Genomic DNA, 14,623 nt, shown 5'->3' with positions numbered 1-14,623 from the left:
AATGTCCACAATTGCCAAAATATAGAAAGAGCCCAGGTGTCCATGATAGATGAATGGAAAACAAAGACCTGGTGTGTATATATATAGACATATGTGTCTGCATATATATGCACATACATACATACATATATACATGCACATACACACACAATGGAATATTACTTAGCCATCAAAAGAATGAAATCTTGCCATTTGCAACGACATGGATAGAACTGGAGGGTATGATACTAAGAGAAATAATTCAGTGAGAGAAAGACAAATGCAATATGATCTCACTAATATGTGGAATTTAAAAAATATAACAGGGGTGTATGTGTGGCTCAGGTCAAGATCGTAGGGTCATGGGATTGAATCCCACATCGAGCTCGCTGCTCAGTGGGGAGGCTGCTTCTCCCACTCCCTCTGCTTCTCTTCCCTGCTTGTGCTCTCTTACTCTTTCTCTGTCAAAAAAAAAGATGAACATATCAGAAGGGAAGGAAAAATAAAACAGAGATGGAGGAAAACCATAAGATACTCTTAACTAAAGGGAACTATAGGGAACAAACTAAAAGTTGCTGGTGGGGAGGGAAGTGGGGGATGAGGTTACAGGATGATGGGCATTAAGGAGAGCACTTGATATAATGAGCACAGGATATTGTATGCAACTGATGAATCACTGAATTCTACCTCTGAAACTAATAATATAGTACATGTTACTTAAATTGAATTTAAATTTAAAAAAATTTTAAAGATTTATCTATTTTTCAGAGAGAGAGAGAGAGAGAGAGAGAAAGACAGCACAAGTAAGGGGAGCAGCAGCCAGAGGGAAAAGCAGGCTCCCCACTGAACAAGAATCCTGAGGCAGAATTAGATCCCAGGACCCCAGGATCATGACATGAGCCAAAGTCAGATGCTCAACCAACAGAGCCACCCAGACATCCACCCCTCCAAAATTTTTAATTACAATAAAATGAAAATAAAAATTGAGATGGATACCTTCAACACCATTTCACAATAAAAACTCACAAATTAAGAAGAGACAGAAAGTTCCTCAACTTAATAACAAGCATCTAAAAACCTTACACCTAACATCACATCACCCCAGTGAGGAAAGACTGATGTTATATCCCTAAGACGATGAAACAGGACACTTTAGCCTCTAACACCCCACAAACAACAACAATCAGACAGCTATCCACAAAGCAAAAATAGGCTCAAGGGCTTAGGAGTCCATTTAAGAAGCTTCAACAACACAGTGGAGCAAAACTCCTGAGAATAATTGTACAAGAAAAGTAGGGAGAAGAGCTTCATTTTGCCTGCATCACCCATGACCCAGGTCAGCACTGCTCAGCACTAAGAGGACCCTCTCTGACCTAAGATAGTTCCCCTTCCTGGGGAACAGCAGAAGGGTAAGCGACCATTAGCCCCAGCCCTTCAGGGCATGGCACAAATTACCTGTTTTGGTTTCAAACCTCCCAAAGACTGGCATATCTGACACAGGTGGTCACAGCTAGGAACAAAGAAGGACAGGACTACCAGTATCAGTCAAGTGGAAGGAGTGACCATGCTTCTCTGTGTCCTGCTCTGCAGAAGTCTCCAGCAGGCTTTGCTGCTGAGGCAAACAGCCAGCCCAGCACTGTGTACCCTCTAAGATTTTGCTGCTGATAGTCCCAGAGGTTTTCACACTTGTAGACTCAAGGTCCCAGAGTCCTGCTATGTCCCATCTGCACTCACACGAGTTGCCTCAGCCAGTGCCACCACCAACACTGTGATCTCCAAATCTACACCTCTATGGCTTCTATGACTGGGCATATGGACAACACCAGCCCAAGCCCCAGCAGTTTCTGGGCCTGAGGCCAGGCCTGACTCCTGTCGCTGGACTGCACTGACACATGAGACCACAGCTAACCCTGAAGATGCACACCTACACACTGCCAGCCTGACCTCTAGTTACGAGCCCCACTGCTGGGCATGCCATACTGGATAGCCCTGAAGCCATGTGAGTGCACACAGATAGCTCAGGAACTCAAAGCTACCTGTGCGCCCACAGTTGGTACAGCCCCCACCACTGGCCTAGCTCTTTGGGGCATGAGCCTGCTTTCAGCCCTCCAGATGAGTGTGTGCATAGCACCAACTCTGGCCATTATTGTCCTTCTCCAGTCTCCTGTCACTGGATCTGGTGGTGCTGCTGAAGACCCCAACAGCTACCACAGACACAAAGAACCCTCCTCTGCTCTTGTTGCCAAGGATCATGCAGTTGCTCAAGGTGTGGCCCCCTAATGCATGAACTAACCATGCCCTCCTGGATTATTTTAAACTATCCAGTCAGAGTGGGGAACAAAAATGAAAAGAATTCGGGGAAAAGCCTACAGGACTTACAGGACACCATCAAGTGAAACAACATTCACATTATGGGAGTCCCAGCAGGCGAGGAGAGAAGTGGGCAGAAACCTTACTGAAAGAAACAATGGCTGAAATCTTCTCAAACGTAGAGAAATGTATGGAAATCTTGGGTCATGAGGCTTAAAGTCCCCAATAAGATTGAATCTGAAAAGGACTTCTCCAAGAGACATTATAATAAAACTGTCAAAAATTAACCCCCCCCAAGAGGGTATGTGCTTTGGTGAGTGCTGTGAAGTGTGTAAACTTGGTGATTCACAGACCTGTACCCCTGGGGATAAAAATATATGTTTATAAAAAATAAAAAATTATAAAAAAAAATTAAACCCCCCCAAAATCTTGAAAGCAGCAAGAGAAAAGGAGTTCATCACATCCAAGGAAACACCATGCGACTACCAGTGGAATCCTCAGTGGAAATCATGAAAGACAGAAGACAGTAGGTGATTTATTTGAAATGCTATTAAAAATACCAACAAAGAATACTTTACCCAGAAAAACAAGGCTTTCAGAAATGAGAGAGAAAAAGACATTTCCAGACCAAAAAAGTGTGGACAGAATTCATTACCACTAAGCCTGCCTTACAAGAAATATTAAGGAGTTCTTCAAGCTGAAAAAACAAAAGGGCTGTTACTAGTAACATGAAATCACATGAAATTATAAATCTCGTTGGTAAATACAAATGTCTAAATTCAGAACATAGTGATATTGTACTGGTGATGTAAAAATTACTTATGTCTCTAGTAAAAGCTTAAAACACAAATAATTTTAAAAACTACAACTAACTTCTTATAGATCTTGGATACCAGCCCTTTATCTGTAATGTCCTTTGCAAATATTTTCTCCCATTCTGTCGGTGCCTCTAACTAACATAACATAATAAAAAAAAAATGGAAAAAAAACAGGATGGCAAATATGAGTGCATATAAAACTGTTGAAATCTAAGTTCTGTGACTAGAACAAATGTCAAATTCAGCTTGGACACTGTACTATGGTTATGCAGGATATTACCATAAAGGAAATGGCCTGAAGGTTTCATGACATGGGACCTCCTGTGACAACTTCCTGTGAATCTATTCTTATTTTAAAATAAAAGTTTTATATTTAACTATGCAAATTTAAAATACATCCATGCCTACCCGCCGGTTTGTGAAGACAGAATAACATTCTTTCACTAGTACTGTCTTGATCATGTCCGTATCTGTGATAGCCAGCACAGGCTGTCGCCCATCATAAAACCTGTGTGGGGAAAACAGACCTGATTATACTTAACCTGACAGTTTCTACAGTGCAGTCATGCCTGGAAGTAGACTTTTTTTTTAATATAAAGAGCTTTACTTTTATTTATTTATTTATTTATTGTTTTTTTTTTTTAATTTCTTTTCAGCATAACAGAATTCATTGTTTTTGTGTCACACCCAGTGCTCCATGCAATATGTGCCCTCCTTAATACCCACCACCTGGCTCCCCCAACCTCCCACCACCCGCCCCTTCAAAACCCTCAGATTGGTTTTCAGAATCCATAGTCTCTCATGGTTCACCTCCCCTTCCAATTTCCCTCAACTCCCATCTCCTCTCCATCTCCTTATGTCCTCCACGTTATTTCTTATGCTCCACAAATAAGTGAAACCATATGAAAATTGACTCTCTCTGCTTGACTTATTTCACTCAGCATAATCTCTTCGAGTCCCGTCCATGTTGCTACAAAAGTTGGGGATTCATCCTTTCTGATGGAGGCATAATACTCCATAGTGTATATGGACCACATCTTCCTTATCCATTCATCCATTGAAGGGCATCTTGGTTCTTTCCACAGTCTGGCGACTGTGGCCATTGCTGCTATAAACATTGGGGTACAGATGGCCCTTCTTTTCACTACATCTGTATCTTTGGGGTAAATACCCAGGAGTGCAATGGCAGGGTCATAGGGAAGTTCTATTTTTAATTTCTTGAGGAATCTCCACACTGTTCTCCAAACTGGCTGCACCAACTTGCATTCCCACCAACAGTGGAAGAGGGTTCCCCTTTTTCCACATCCTCTCCAACACATGTTGTTTCCTGTCTTGCTAATTTTGGCCATTCTAACTGGTGTAAGGTGGTATCTCAATGTGGTTTTAATTTGAATCTCCCTGATGGCTAGTGATGATGAACATTTTTTCATGTGTCTGATAGTCATCTGTATGTCTTCATTGGAAGCAGACTTTTATCCTGATCATACCTAATCCATTCTCTGAGATCATGGTTAGAAAAAAACATTAGAACAATTATTAAGGTTAGATTTGTATATCGATATTTCCTGGACCATTCTCCATAATTTTTTATATGTTCATAGCAGCAATGTCTACAATAGCCAAACTGTAGAAAGAGCAGAGATGCCGTTTAACAGACTAGTGGATAAAGAAAATGTGGTTCATTTGTGACGATGTGGATGGAACTAGAGTGTATTATGCTTAGTGAAATAAGTCAAGCAGAGATAGGCAGCTATCATATGATCTCCCTGATATGAGGAAGTGGAGATGCAATGTGGGGGGTTTGGGGGTGGTAAAAGAATAAATTAAACAAGATGGGATTGGGAGGGAGACAAACCATAAGAGACTCAATCTCACAAAACAAACTGAGGGTTGCTGGGGGAGAGGGGTAGGAAAAGGGTGGTGGGATTATGGACATTGGGGAAGGTATGTGCTAGGATGAGTGCTGTGAAGTGTGTAAAACTGGTGATTCACAGACCTGTACCCCTGGGGCTAATAATACATTGTATGTTAATAAAAAAGTAACAGGTAGTTCATATATACAATGGAATATTCTCAGCCATCAGGATGAATACCCAACTTTTGCATCAACATGGATGGGACTGGAGGAGATTATGCTGAGTGAAATAAGTCAAACAGAGAAAGGCAATTATCACATGGTTTCACTTACTTGTGGAACATAAGGAATAACATGGAGGACTTTAGGAGAAGAGAGGGAAAAATGAAGGGAGGAAATGGGAGGGGGAGATGAACCATGAGAGTCTGTGGATTCTGAGAAACAAACAGGATTTTAGAAAGGGGAGGAGATAAGTTGGCCTGGTGATGGATATTAAGGGGGGCAAGTATTGCATGGGCACCAGGTGTTATACACAAACAATGAATCATGGAGCACTACATCAACAACTAATGACATATTGTATGGTGACTAACAATAAAAATAAAAAAAATTATTGTAAACATTTTAGAAGTATGTCAAGCATTTAAAATAATTTATCTAATTTAATTTAATAATTTAACAAAAAGGAAATGAGGGTGGTAAATAACTGAAGGTAAGTAAATTATCTAGGAACCAAAAAAATGGAGAATCCATCTACCCAGTAACTAAACATTCTAATTTTGAAGATAGTTCAAACATGAAAGACATTAGAGAGAATATTAAATGAAAATTGTACATACACTGACCACATATATGGAAGATGGGTCTGCAAATGAAAAGACTTGGAATGCTCAAGAAGTGATGGTTAAATTAGGAATTATTTCTTTGCCCTATTTACTAAAATATGCTTCCCAGTTACATTCAAAAGGAAGTATTATTTTTAATATGGAGAGAGATCCTTGACAGCATTACGTCAGAAATTTTTCAAACAAAAGAAAAGAGGAAAAATAAATACAGAAAAGTATAACTCATTTTGAATATATTTCCTTTTATTACTTATATTTATTCTTATATGTGAGTCCCAGGTGTGAATTCCTTGGGCTTCATGTGACATCCTTAAGCAGCAGGCCATGCCCACTTTTGCACATGTCTCACACAAAGCTGACTCTTTATATGTGATCCATCCTTTTTTTAAAAAAACATAACATATAACATTTAATGTATTATTTGCTTCAGGTGAATCATCAGTCTTACACAATTCACAACGCTCACCACAGCACATGCCCTCCCCAATGTCCATAACCCAGCCACCCTATCCCTCCCGCCCCCACCCCTCAGCAACCCTGATTGTTTCTTGAGATGAATAATCTCTTATACTTTGTCTCCCTCCTTGGTCCCATTTTGTTTCATTTTTTCCCTCCCTTCCCCCCACAACGCCAACCCCACCCTGCCTCTCAAATTCCTCGTACCAGAGAGATCATATGATAATTGTCTTTCTCTGGTTGACTTACTTCACTTAGCATAATACCCTTTAGTTCCATCCATGTCATTGTAAACAGCAAGATTTGGGTGTGTGTGTGTGTGTATGTGTGTGTGTTTTAATTTTTTTTTTTTACTTCTTTTCAGCGTAACAGTATTCATTGTTTTTACACCACACCCAGTGCTCCTTGCAATCCGTGCCCTTTATAATACCCACCACCTGATTCCCCCAACTTCCCACCCCCCCTCGCCCCTTCAAAGCCCTCAGATTGTTTTTCAGAGTCCATAGTCTCTCATAGTTCACCTCCCCTTCCAATTTCCCCCAACTCCCTTCTCCTCTCCATTTCCCCTTGTCCTCCATGCTATTTGTTACACTCCACAAATAAGTGAAACCATATGATAATTGACTCTCTCTGCTTGACTTATTTCACTCAGCATAATCTCTTCCAGTCCTGTCCATGTTGCTACAAAAGCTGGGTATTCTTGATGGCTGCAGAGTATTCCATTGCATATATATACCACATCTTCTTATCCAGCCTGACTTGATTGTCAGTATGGCCTGTTAATGGGAATCTGTCACCAGCATGAGGTTTACTTTAAGCTTAATTATACCATAAATAAGTAAAATTTATTTTGTTTCCACTATTTATTAGAACAAACTGCATTTGCATTTACTAGAACAAACTGAAAGATTTTCCACAAGTCCCCTATTCTTTCCTTGACGTCATAAAGGATTTTCAAATGGTTTCGTGATCACATCTAAGAATGGATAAGACCACTACACTAACCACTACACCATCTCCAAAAAGTATTCTAAAACTCAGAAGGTTGTAGTGGGGGTTGGGTATATTTAGTGTTAAAGCAGTGATAGCAGTTACTGAGGTGGCACTCAGGTCTGCTCTCCCAGCAGCCTGATCATATTTCTTGGATGATTCCCCTTGTCCCATCATGTTTCTTCAGAAACATGTGGGTGGACAAGGGACAATGCTTTTGGGTAACCTTTTTTTTTTATGAGATGTCTTTCACCATAGCTTTTTTTTTTTAATCCAATTAGCCAACATATAGTACATCATTAGTTTTTGGTATAACGTTCAATGATACATTAGTTGCATATAACACCCAGTGCTCATCACATCACTTGCACTCCTTAATGCCCATCATCCAGTTACCTCATCCCCCCAACCACCTCCCTTTCCACAGCCTTCAGATTGTTTCCCGGAGTCAACAGTCTCATGGTTTGGTTCGCTCTCTGATTTCTTCCCATCAGTTTTTCCTTCCCTCCCCCATGATGATATGTGATAATGCTTTATATTTATGGTCTCACCCAGTCCTAACATTGCTTCCACTACTAATTAAATTCAGATTCTTGGGACAGACCCCATATCCTCCAGATTCAGCATTCTAGGGGATGGAAACAAAGAATCTGCCTTTTTAACAAGCTCTCCCATGTGGTTCTTATCCACAGTCAACCATAAGAACCATGTACTTTTGGAAAACTAAGGTCCATGATATAAGACAGGCTCCATCCAGAGCTGACCAGGACTGAATGTGGGAAGGGGCAGTGGAGCTGAACCACTGGTTATCCAGAGATCTGGGTTCTTTCTATGCCACCATATTGCTTATGTGCTAAAGCAACTCAGCAGAGTCCTCTGGTTTCTGAGGACATGAACACAGAAGATCAGGAGGTACAGAGGGGTACAACACTGGCTGTGAGTGGCCCAGCACCCCATATACCTCTCCAGGTCCAATTCATACTTAGACCTGCACACCTGGTGACACATGGGATCCCAGGAATCAGAGGTTCCAGAAGCTTTACTACAGCAGGCTTTATCCCAAAGGGCTCTCAATAGAGACTGTTCACAACATGAGGGCTTCATCATAATAAGCCTATCCAATGAAATTTTCCAGAATACTCACCCCCACATTCTTCCATACTTTCTAAAACATGTCTCGTCAAAAACAGAAAAACCCTGCAAGAAGAAACAAAACATATTACTAATGTAAATGTACTGAGTCCTACCTCCAACAGGGACAAAAATGACCCAGACCACATGAAATGCAGCTTACTACCTCTCTCTGGCAGTGAGAGGGAAGCTCTTATTCACAGATGTCTTACTGGAAAGGAGAGAAAACAAGAGGATATTGAAATGGAGAAATTCAAGTCCCTCTTGAATCCCCTCCAAGTATGGCAGATACTGAACAATTCACCCTGTCTGTCAAGGCTACAGAACCTCTGTATTTCTGGCATGTTTGGCTTGTGCATGTGTTGTCGCTAAACCTCAGAACCCTCTGAATTATTACCTCAGAGCCACATGGGAAAAACAAGAGCTGAGGGAAAGTCGGTGTGGCCTGCACACAATGAACCCCCCGTCAGCAACCTGTTCATTGATCTCAAAAGCCCAACTAAAATTCCAATGGATTTAGGAAATTAAGACACCAGTGACCTCTTTTCATCTAGCAAATTTACATAACTCTAAACACGTTTGTTGAGTGAGAAAGTGAGAGATGAGTGAAAGAATGATAAGGCAGCCTCACTCATGCAGCTCCACACAGAAAGAGGGGACCAGGCCACCACTCCACAAGGGGGAGAACAAATTAGAACACTTGATAGGAGTTTTTAGTTTTGTCACTTGAGAAAAAACAATAAAACTTCCTGTCCCTAAGTTTCAGCTGTGATTTTGATGTTCTAATCATGCAAAACAGGGTCCCAGAAATGTGGATCTTGGGGTGCTGGTACTAAGGAGTTGATCTGAGAAAGGTGGGAAGGAATTACTGCTTTTTCAGAGAGGAAAAAGTCCAGGAAGGTATTAGATGATATTGGGCAATGAGGGTCTCGGTGGGGAGAAGTGGGATCTGAGAAACAAGCCGCAGCCCTGGCGGAAAGGAACTCCACAGCAGAAAGCAGCCTGCACATGAGACTTAGTCAGCTCACCCTCTGATATGAGCTCCTAACCTTCAGGGGCAGTGTCTCACATGAGGTGTAGGAGCTACATGAGCCACAATGGCTCCATCAATATCAGTCTGTGTTTCTGCTAGTACATCCCATTAAGTACATTAATTTCTTAATAATTTTGTCAAAGCATCTCTTTTCTAGTGATTTTGTATGCATGGTTCTACTTTGTGTGAAAAACAGCACATGCATACACACACCTCTTCAAATGTTGGACCCTCAATTCTATGGTCAATTAATCTTCGACAAAACAGCTAAAAATATACAGTGGAAAAAAGACGGTCTCTTCAATAAATGGTGCTGGGAAAACTGGGCAGCTATATGTAGAAGAATGAAATTCGACCATTCTCTTACACCATACACAAAGATAAACTCAAAATGGATAAAAGGCCTCAACGTGAGACAGGAATCCATCAGAATCCTAGAGGAGAACATAGGCAGTAATCTCTTCGATATCAGCCACAGCAACTTCTTTCAAGATATGTCTCCAAAGGCAAAGGAAACAAAAGCGAAGATGAACTTTTGGGACTTCATCAAAATCAAAAGTTTCTGCACAGCAAAGGAAACAGTCAAGAAAACAAAGAGGCAACCCACGGAATGGGAGAAGATATTTGCAAATGACAGTACAGACAAAAGGTTGATATCCAGGATCTATAATGAACTCCTCAAACTCAACACACACAAAACAGGCAATCATATCAAAAAATGGGCAGAAGATATGAACAGACACTTTTCCAATGAAGACATACAAATGGCTATCAGACACATGAAAAAATGTTCATCATCACTAGCCCTCAGGGAGATTCAAATTAAAAGCACATTGAGATATCACCTTACACCATTTAGAATGGCCAAAATTAGCAAGACAGGAAACAACATGTCTTGGAGGGTATGTGGAGAAAGGGGAACCCTCTTACACTGTTGGTGGGAATGCAAGTTGGTGCAGCCTCTTTGGAGAACAGTGTGGACATTCCTCAAGAAATTAAAAAAAAGAACTTCCCTATGACCCTGCAATTGCACTACTGGGTATTTACCCCAAAGATACAGATGTAGTGAAAAGAAGGGCCATCTGTACCCCAATGTTTATAGCAGCAATGGCCACGGTGGCCCAACTGTGGAAAGAACCAAGATGCCCTTCAACAGACGACTGGATAAGGAAGATGTGGTCCATATACACTATGGAGTATTATGCCTCCATCAGAAAGGATGAATCCCCAACTTTTGTAGCAACATGGATGGGACTGGAAGAGATTATGCTGAGTGAAATAAGTCAAGCAGAGAGAGTCAATTATCATATGGTTTCACTTATTTGTGGAGTATAACAAATAGCATGGATGACATGGGGAGTTAGAGCAGAGAAGGGACTTGGGGGAAATTGGAAGAAGAGGTGAACCATGAGAGACTATGGACTCTGAAAAACAATCTGAGGGGTTTGAAGTAGCGGGGGGGTGAGAGGTCGGGGTACCAGGTGGTGGGTGTTATAGAGGGCCCGGATTGCATGGTGCACTGGGTGTGGTGCAAAAATAATGAATACTGTTATGCTAAAAATAAATAAATTTAATTTAAAAAAAAAAAGAAAAAAAATGTTAAAACACGAAGTCAATAGACAAGCACCATCTCCCCTCAGCAAAACTTCCTCTCTGCTCAACTCACCCAAAAGGTACCAACAAAGAAGGTAGAGAAGTAAAGCAGAAAGCTCTGGGTCAACTGCTCAAATCCCCAGAGATGTCACCATTAGCAATGGGTGAGTTAGAGTTTAGAAATAACTGCAGGGGTTGGCAATTGTTTTTTTTTTTTAATTTTTTATTTTTTATAAACATGTATTTTTATCCCCAGGGGTACAGGTGCTTAACGAAATAAGTCAAGCAGAGAAAGACAACTATCATATGATCTCTCTGATATGAGGAAGGGGTGATGCAACATGGGGGCTTAAGTGGGTAGGAGAAGAATCAGGGGTTGGCAATTCTTGAGATGGTTCAAGTGTGTGCACATCCCCAAAGGTGAATTTGGGCTGCCCAATAAAACAAAGTTCCAGAGCTATTCAGCAAAACAAAATGTTGCCCAGAGCTTGTATGATGAACAGAAAAGTCTGACTCTAGCATACACAGCTTAATGGACCACTAGCATGGACCCTCTTGATACTTTTCTCTTCATACCAAGTATGGTGGTGCCTTCCTGGGAATCTGCACCTGCCAGAAATAAAAGCTTCTTCTCAATGCTCACAAGCTAGAACAGTAAGTCCTTGGTTGAAGCAGCCAGAGAGCTGGGCTACCCACTGAGGCAAACTCTGAGGCTCCAAACAGCAGAGAATAGGGCCATATGCTAGGTGGTGCCTGTGACACCACTTCTGGGAAGTCTGAAACCTAAGTACTTCTCCTAAGGAGGAGAGTATTCACTATGGAGTTAAGCTAGGATTAGCAAATATAAGATGCAAAAGAGGGAGCTCAAACAACACTCACCTTACGGTAGGCAAGAGCAGTTCCCACAAAAGGCAGAGGTTTTGGCCCAGGAATTCCCAGCTTCTTAAAAAGTCCATGTGTGGAGGTCCCATATCTATGAAGTGAAAGAGAAAGCCAGGTCACAGGAATGGTGGAATAAGTGCTGAGGCTGGCCAGTCACTAACACAGAGCTGGGCAGGCAAGGGAGGGAGGTAACATATAGGCAAGAATAAGAGCAATTCCAAGGGCAATAAATATATTGATTCATCATCTCCTTTCCCACCTCCACTGTAAGCCCTACAAAACATAATGATGATTGGGTAAGAGCAGCTGAAATCTTCACGGTCCCAATCCTAAAGTGAAGACTTGATAAGTGTTTCCACACTTGAGTGCTCCTTCAAGGCTCGTGCTGATTTCTTCCAGAAAATTCACTCATGCCTATTTAGTAAATGACTCTTCCATAACTTTCTCTATGGAGAAGAAAAATTTCTTTCTGTTCCGATAATGAGATTTTGTTTAATTATATCCACTCAATAATAGAGGGTTTGTGAGAACCTACCATGAAAGTGTGTTGCAGTTTGCTCAGAAACTTTTGTGTTTTCCCTTCCTTGCAGGACCTATCACTGTGTGAGATCTGGTCCTTCTTAAATCTATCTTCATTGAGACACCTTGAACAAGTTTTCTCATTTCTATACAATGTTTCCAAGGCTCCACTGGGCTCATTGAAAAGTGAGATGCTTTCAGCTCCACCCAAGTCTCTGTTGTCAGGCACTCTGGTTCTCTTGAGCTGCAGAGAAGAGAACTGACCTATAGGTGCCCTAAATAATACCATATAAAAGAATCAGCAAGGAAACAATATGTTTCCAAACCATTCTTCCCCTTATGGCATATGGTCCTTCAACCAGTGTATCAACAGATACACTATTTTTTTTTTCAAGATGGTCGCTCACAAAGCAGTTCATTTACTGACTCTGTGCATCAGCTGTCTCAGAAACCCATTATGGATTGTATACCCTACAGCAGGCTTGTCTACAATCATCTTTCATGGGTCATGTGTGGAATCCCACAATTAGTTTTCTGGATCCTTGCAAGACTTACACTTACGTATTGCTGAGAGATGGCAGAGCGGAGGAAGAAGACAGGTTGAGGGAAGAAGCTGCCAGAAACCATTTTAATCATAGCTTGCTAGGCCTACAAAGCTAAACCCATAGAGGCAAATTAGGAAAGTGTGCTACAAAATAATGTTAGGAAGAAATGGCTCAACAGGGCCTGTAGGTGTTTAAGCTGACTGATAAGGGGCCTTCCAAAGTCCAGATACCTCTAGTCGACAGCAGAACCATGTTATGCAACATAAAATGAGTAATAATACCATATTCCAAGATTAGAATTAAGACCTTTTCTCCTCTTCTCTGGAGGCTAGCCTTAAAGGCACTACAGGTTCCAGATACTCTGTACAAATCCAGCAAATCTTATATAATCAAATAATTCCCCAAAATTGCATGAGAGGAGCTGGGTTTGAGGAACCAGCAGAGACACCTCAGCCAGGAACAGATGGGTGTTTGGATCCTTCCTCCAGAACAATTGGATGCAGGAACTGCCAGAACCTGGAGTGGCCTCATCCCACCTTCATTCCTTCCTTGCCTCACCACCACCAATTATCAATTCCTGTTTCTGAACATTTGACATGCTCCATGAACTCCCAAGTGAGGCCAAGCAAGTGAGTGATGTGACCCAAGGAATGATGTGGTCTAGTGTCTAAACTCACATGGCTCCATACGAAGGAGCAGAGGGTGGGCTGGGTAAATTTTTCTGATGGTTTCCAGTCTCCCTCTTCTTGGTAAAGTCATGTTGCTTTTGGTACAAATGAGGGAGTTAAAATAAAGCCACTCATGTTTCTTGCCTTTACATTACACTAGCATGTGGAAGGTATTGTCTATAGGCAGTAACACCTGGCATACCAGTGTCTTCTAAGTCTACATGATTGTTTGCCTGGTGGTGACAGTATCCAGGGACAGATCCACTGCCAGTCAGACCTCACATAGTGTGATGTATATATAGTGGTTCTCTCTCTTGGCCTCTAGCAGATGAGATGCTAATCCTGTGATCCCGCGACAATCTTCTGTAGGACAGGATCAAGGAGTATCTCTCAGAGGTCTGCTCTGAAAGAGGAATATTCTCCTACTCCATCCCAGGGTCCTATCTGGATGCTTCTCACATCAGTACTGGCTCACAGTCTCACTACTCACCTGTTCAGAGAGGTTTAAATAATGTGCTGGCTCAATGTATTTAAAAAATATACAATCTAGGCCATAGAAGTACTTATGGGTACACCAAATTCATAATGCCAACATTACTCTAGAAGGCTGAGGTTAGATATGTACCTTTATAGTCACAAAAGCTGAACCAACAACCCTGTTGTATTGTTCAGAAAGAACATGCTGTAAATAGTCTTCTCTCAGTAGAAAACCTATTATTAAATAGAATGAAATTAAACTATATCAATTAATCTTTTGTATGTCTGGTTTCTATATCATTGATCTCTGTGCTAATCTTAATTATTTCCCTCCTTGAGCATGGGTCAGGCTGAATTTGTTGTTGATTCACCAGTTATTTAATATGTAAAGATAGTTTTTGTATTTGGGATTTTTCTGGGGTTTTTTTGAGTGAGGATTGAGTATCTATATATTCCCCCCCTTAGGGCTGCCTTTGCTGTATCCCATAGGTTTTGGCCTGGAGTGTTTTCATTCCCATTGGT

General features: G+C 41.3%; 1 protein-coding gene across 1 annotated transcript in view; it reads right to left on the bottom strand.

Annotated features, from left to right (window-relative positions):
- The window catches only part of LOC116581214 (cytochrome P450 3A12-like), a 56,344-nt gene that overhangs the window by 38,870 nt on the left and 2,851 nt on the right, over positions 1–14,623 (bottom strand). The window contains exons 2-4 of the mRNA XM_032328302.1: positions 11,890–11,983; positions 8,398–8,450; positions 3,516–3,615 (exon numbers count right to left, since the gene is read on the bottom strand). Of these exons, the coding sequence (XP_032184193.1) occupies positions 3,516–3,615; positions 8,398–8,450; positions 11,890–11,983 (247 nt within the window). The remainder of the gene's footprint in view (positions 1–3,515; positions 3,616–8,397; positions 8,451–11,889; positions 11,984–14,623) is intronic.

Source organism: Mustela erminea, chromosome 20, assembly GCF_009829155.1.
Source record: "Mustela erminea isolate mMusErm1 chromosome 20, mMusErm1.Pri, whole genome shotgun sequence".
Taxonomy (NCBI): Eukaryota; Metazoa; Chordata; class Mammalia; order Carnivora; family Mustelidae; genus Mustela; species Mustela erminea.
Note: the sequence above shows the minus strand (reverse complement) of the source record. Positions and strands in the feature narration are given on the sequence as shown.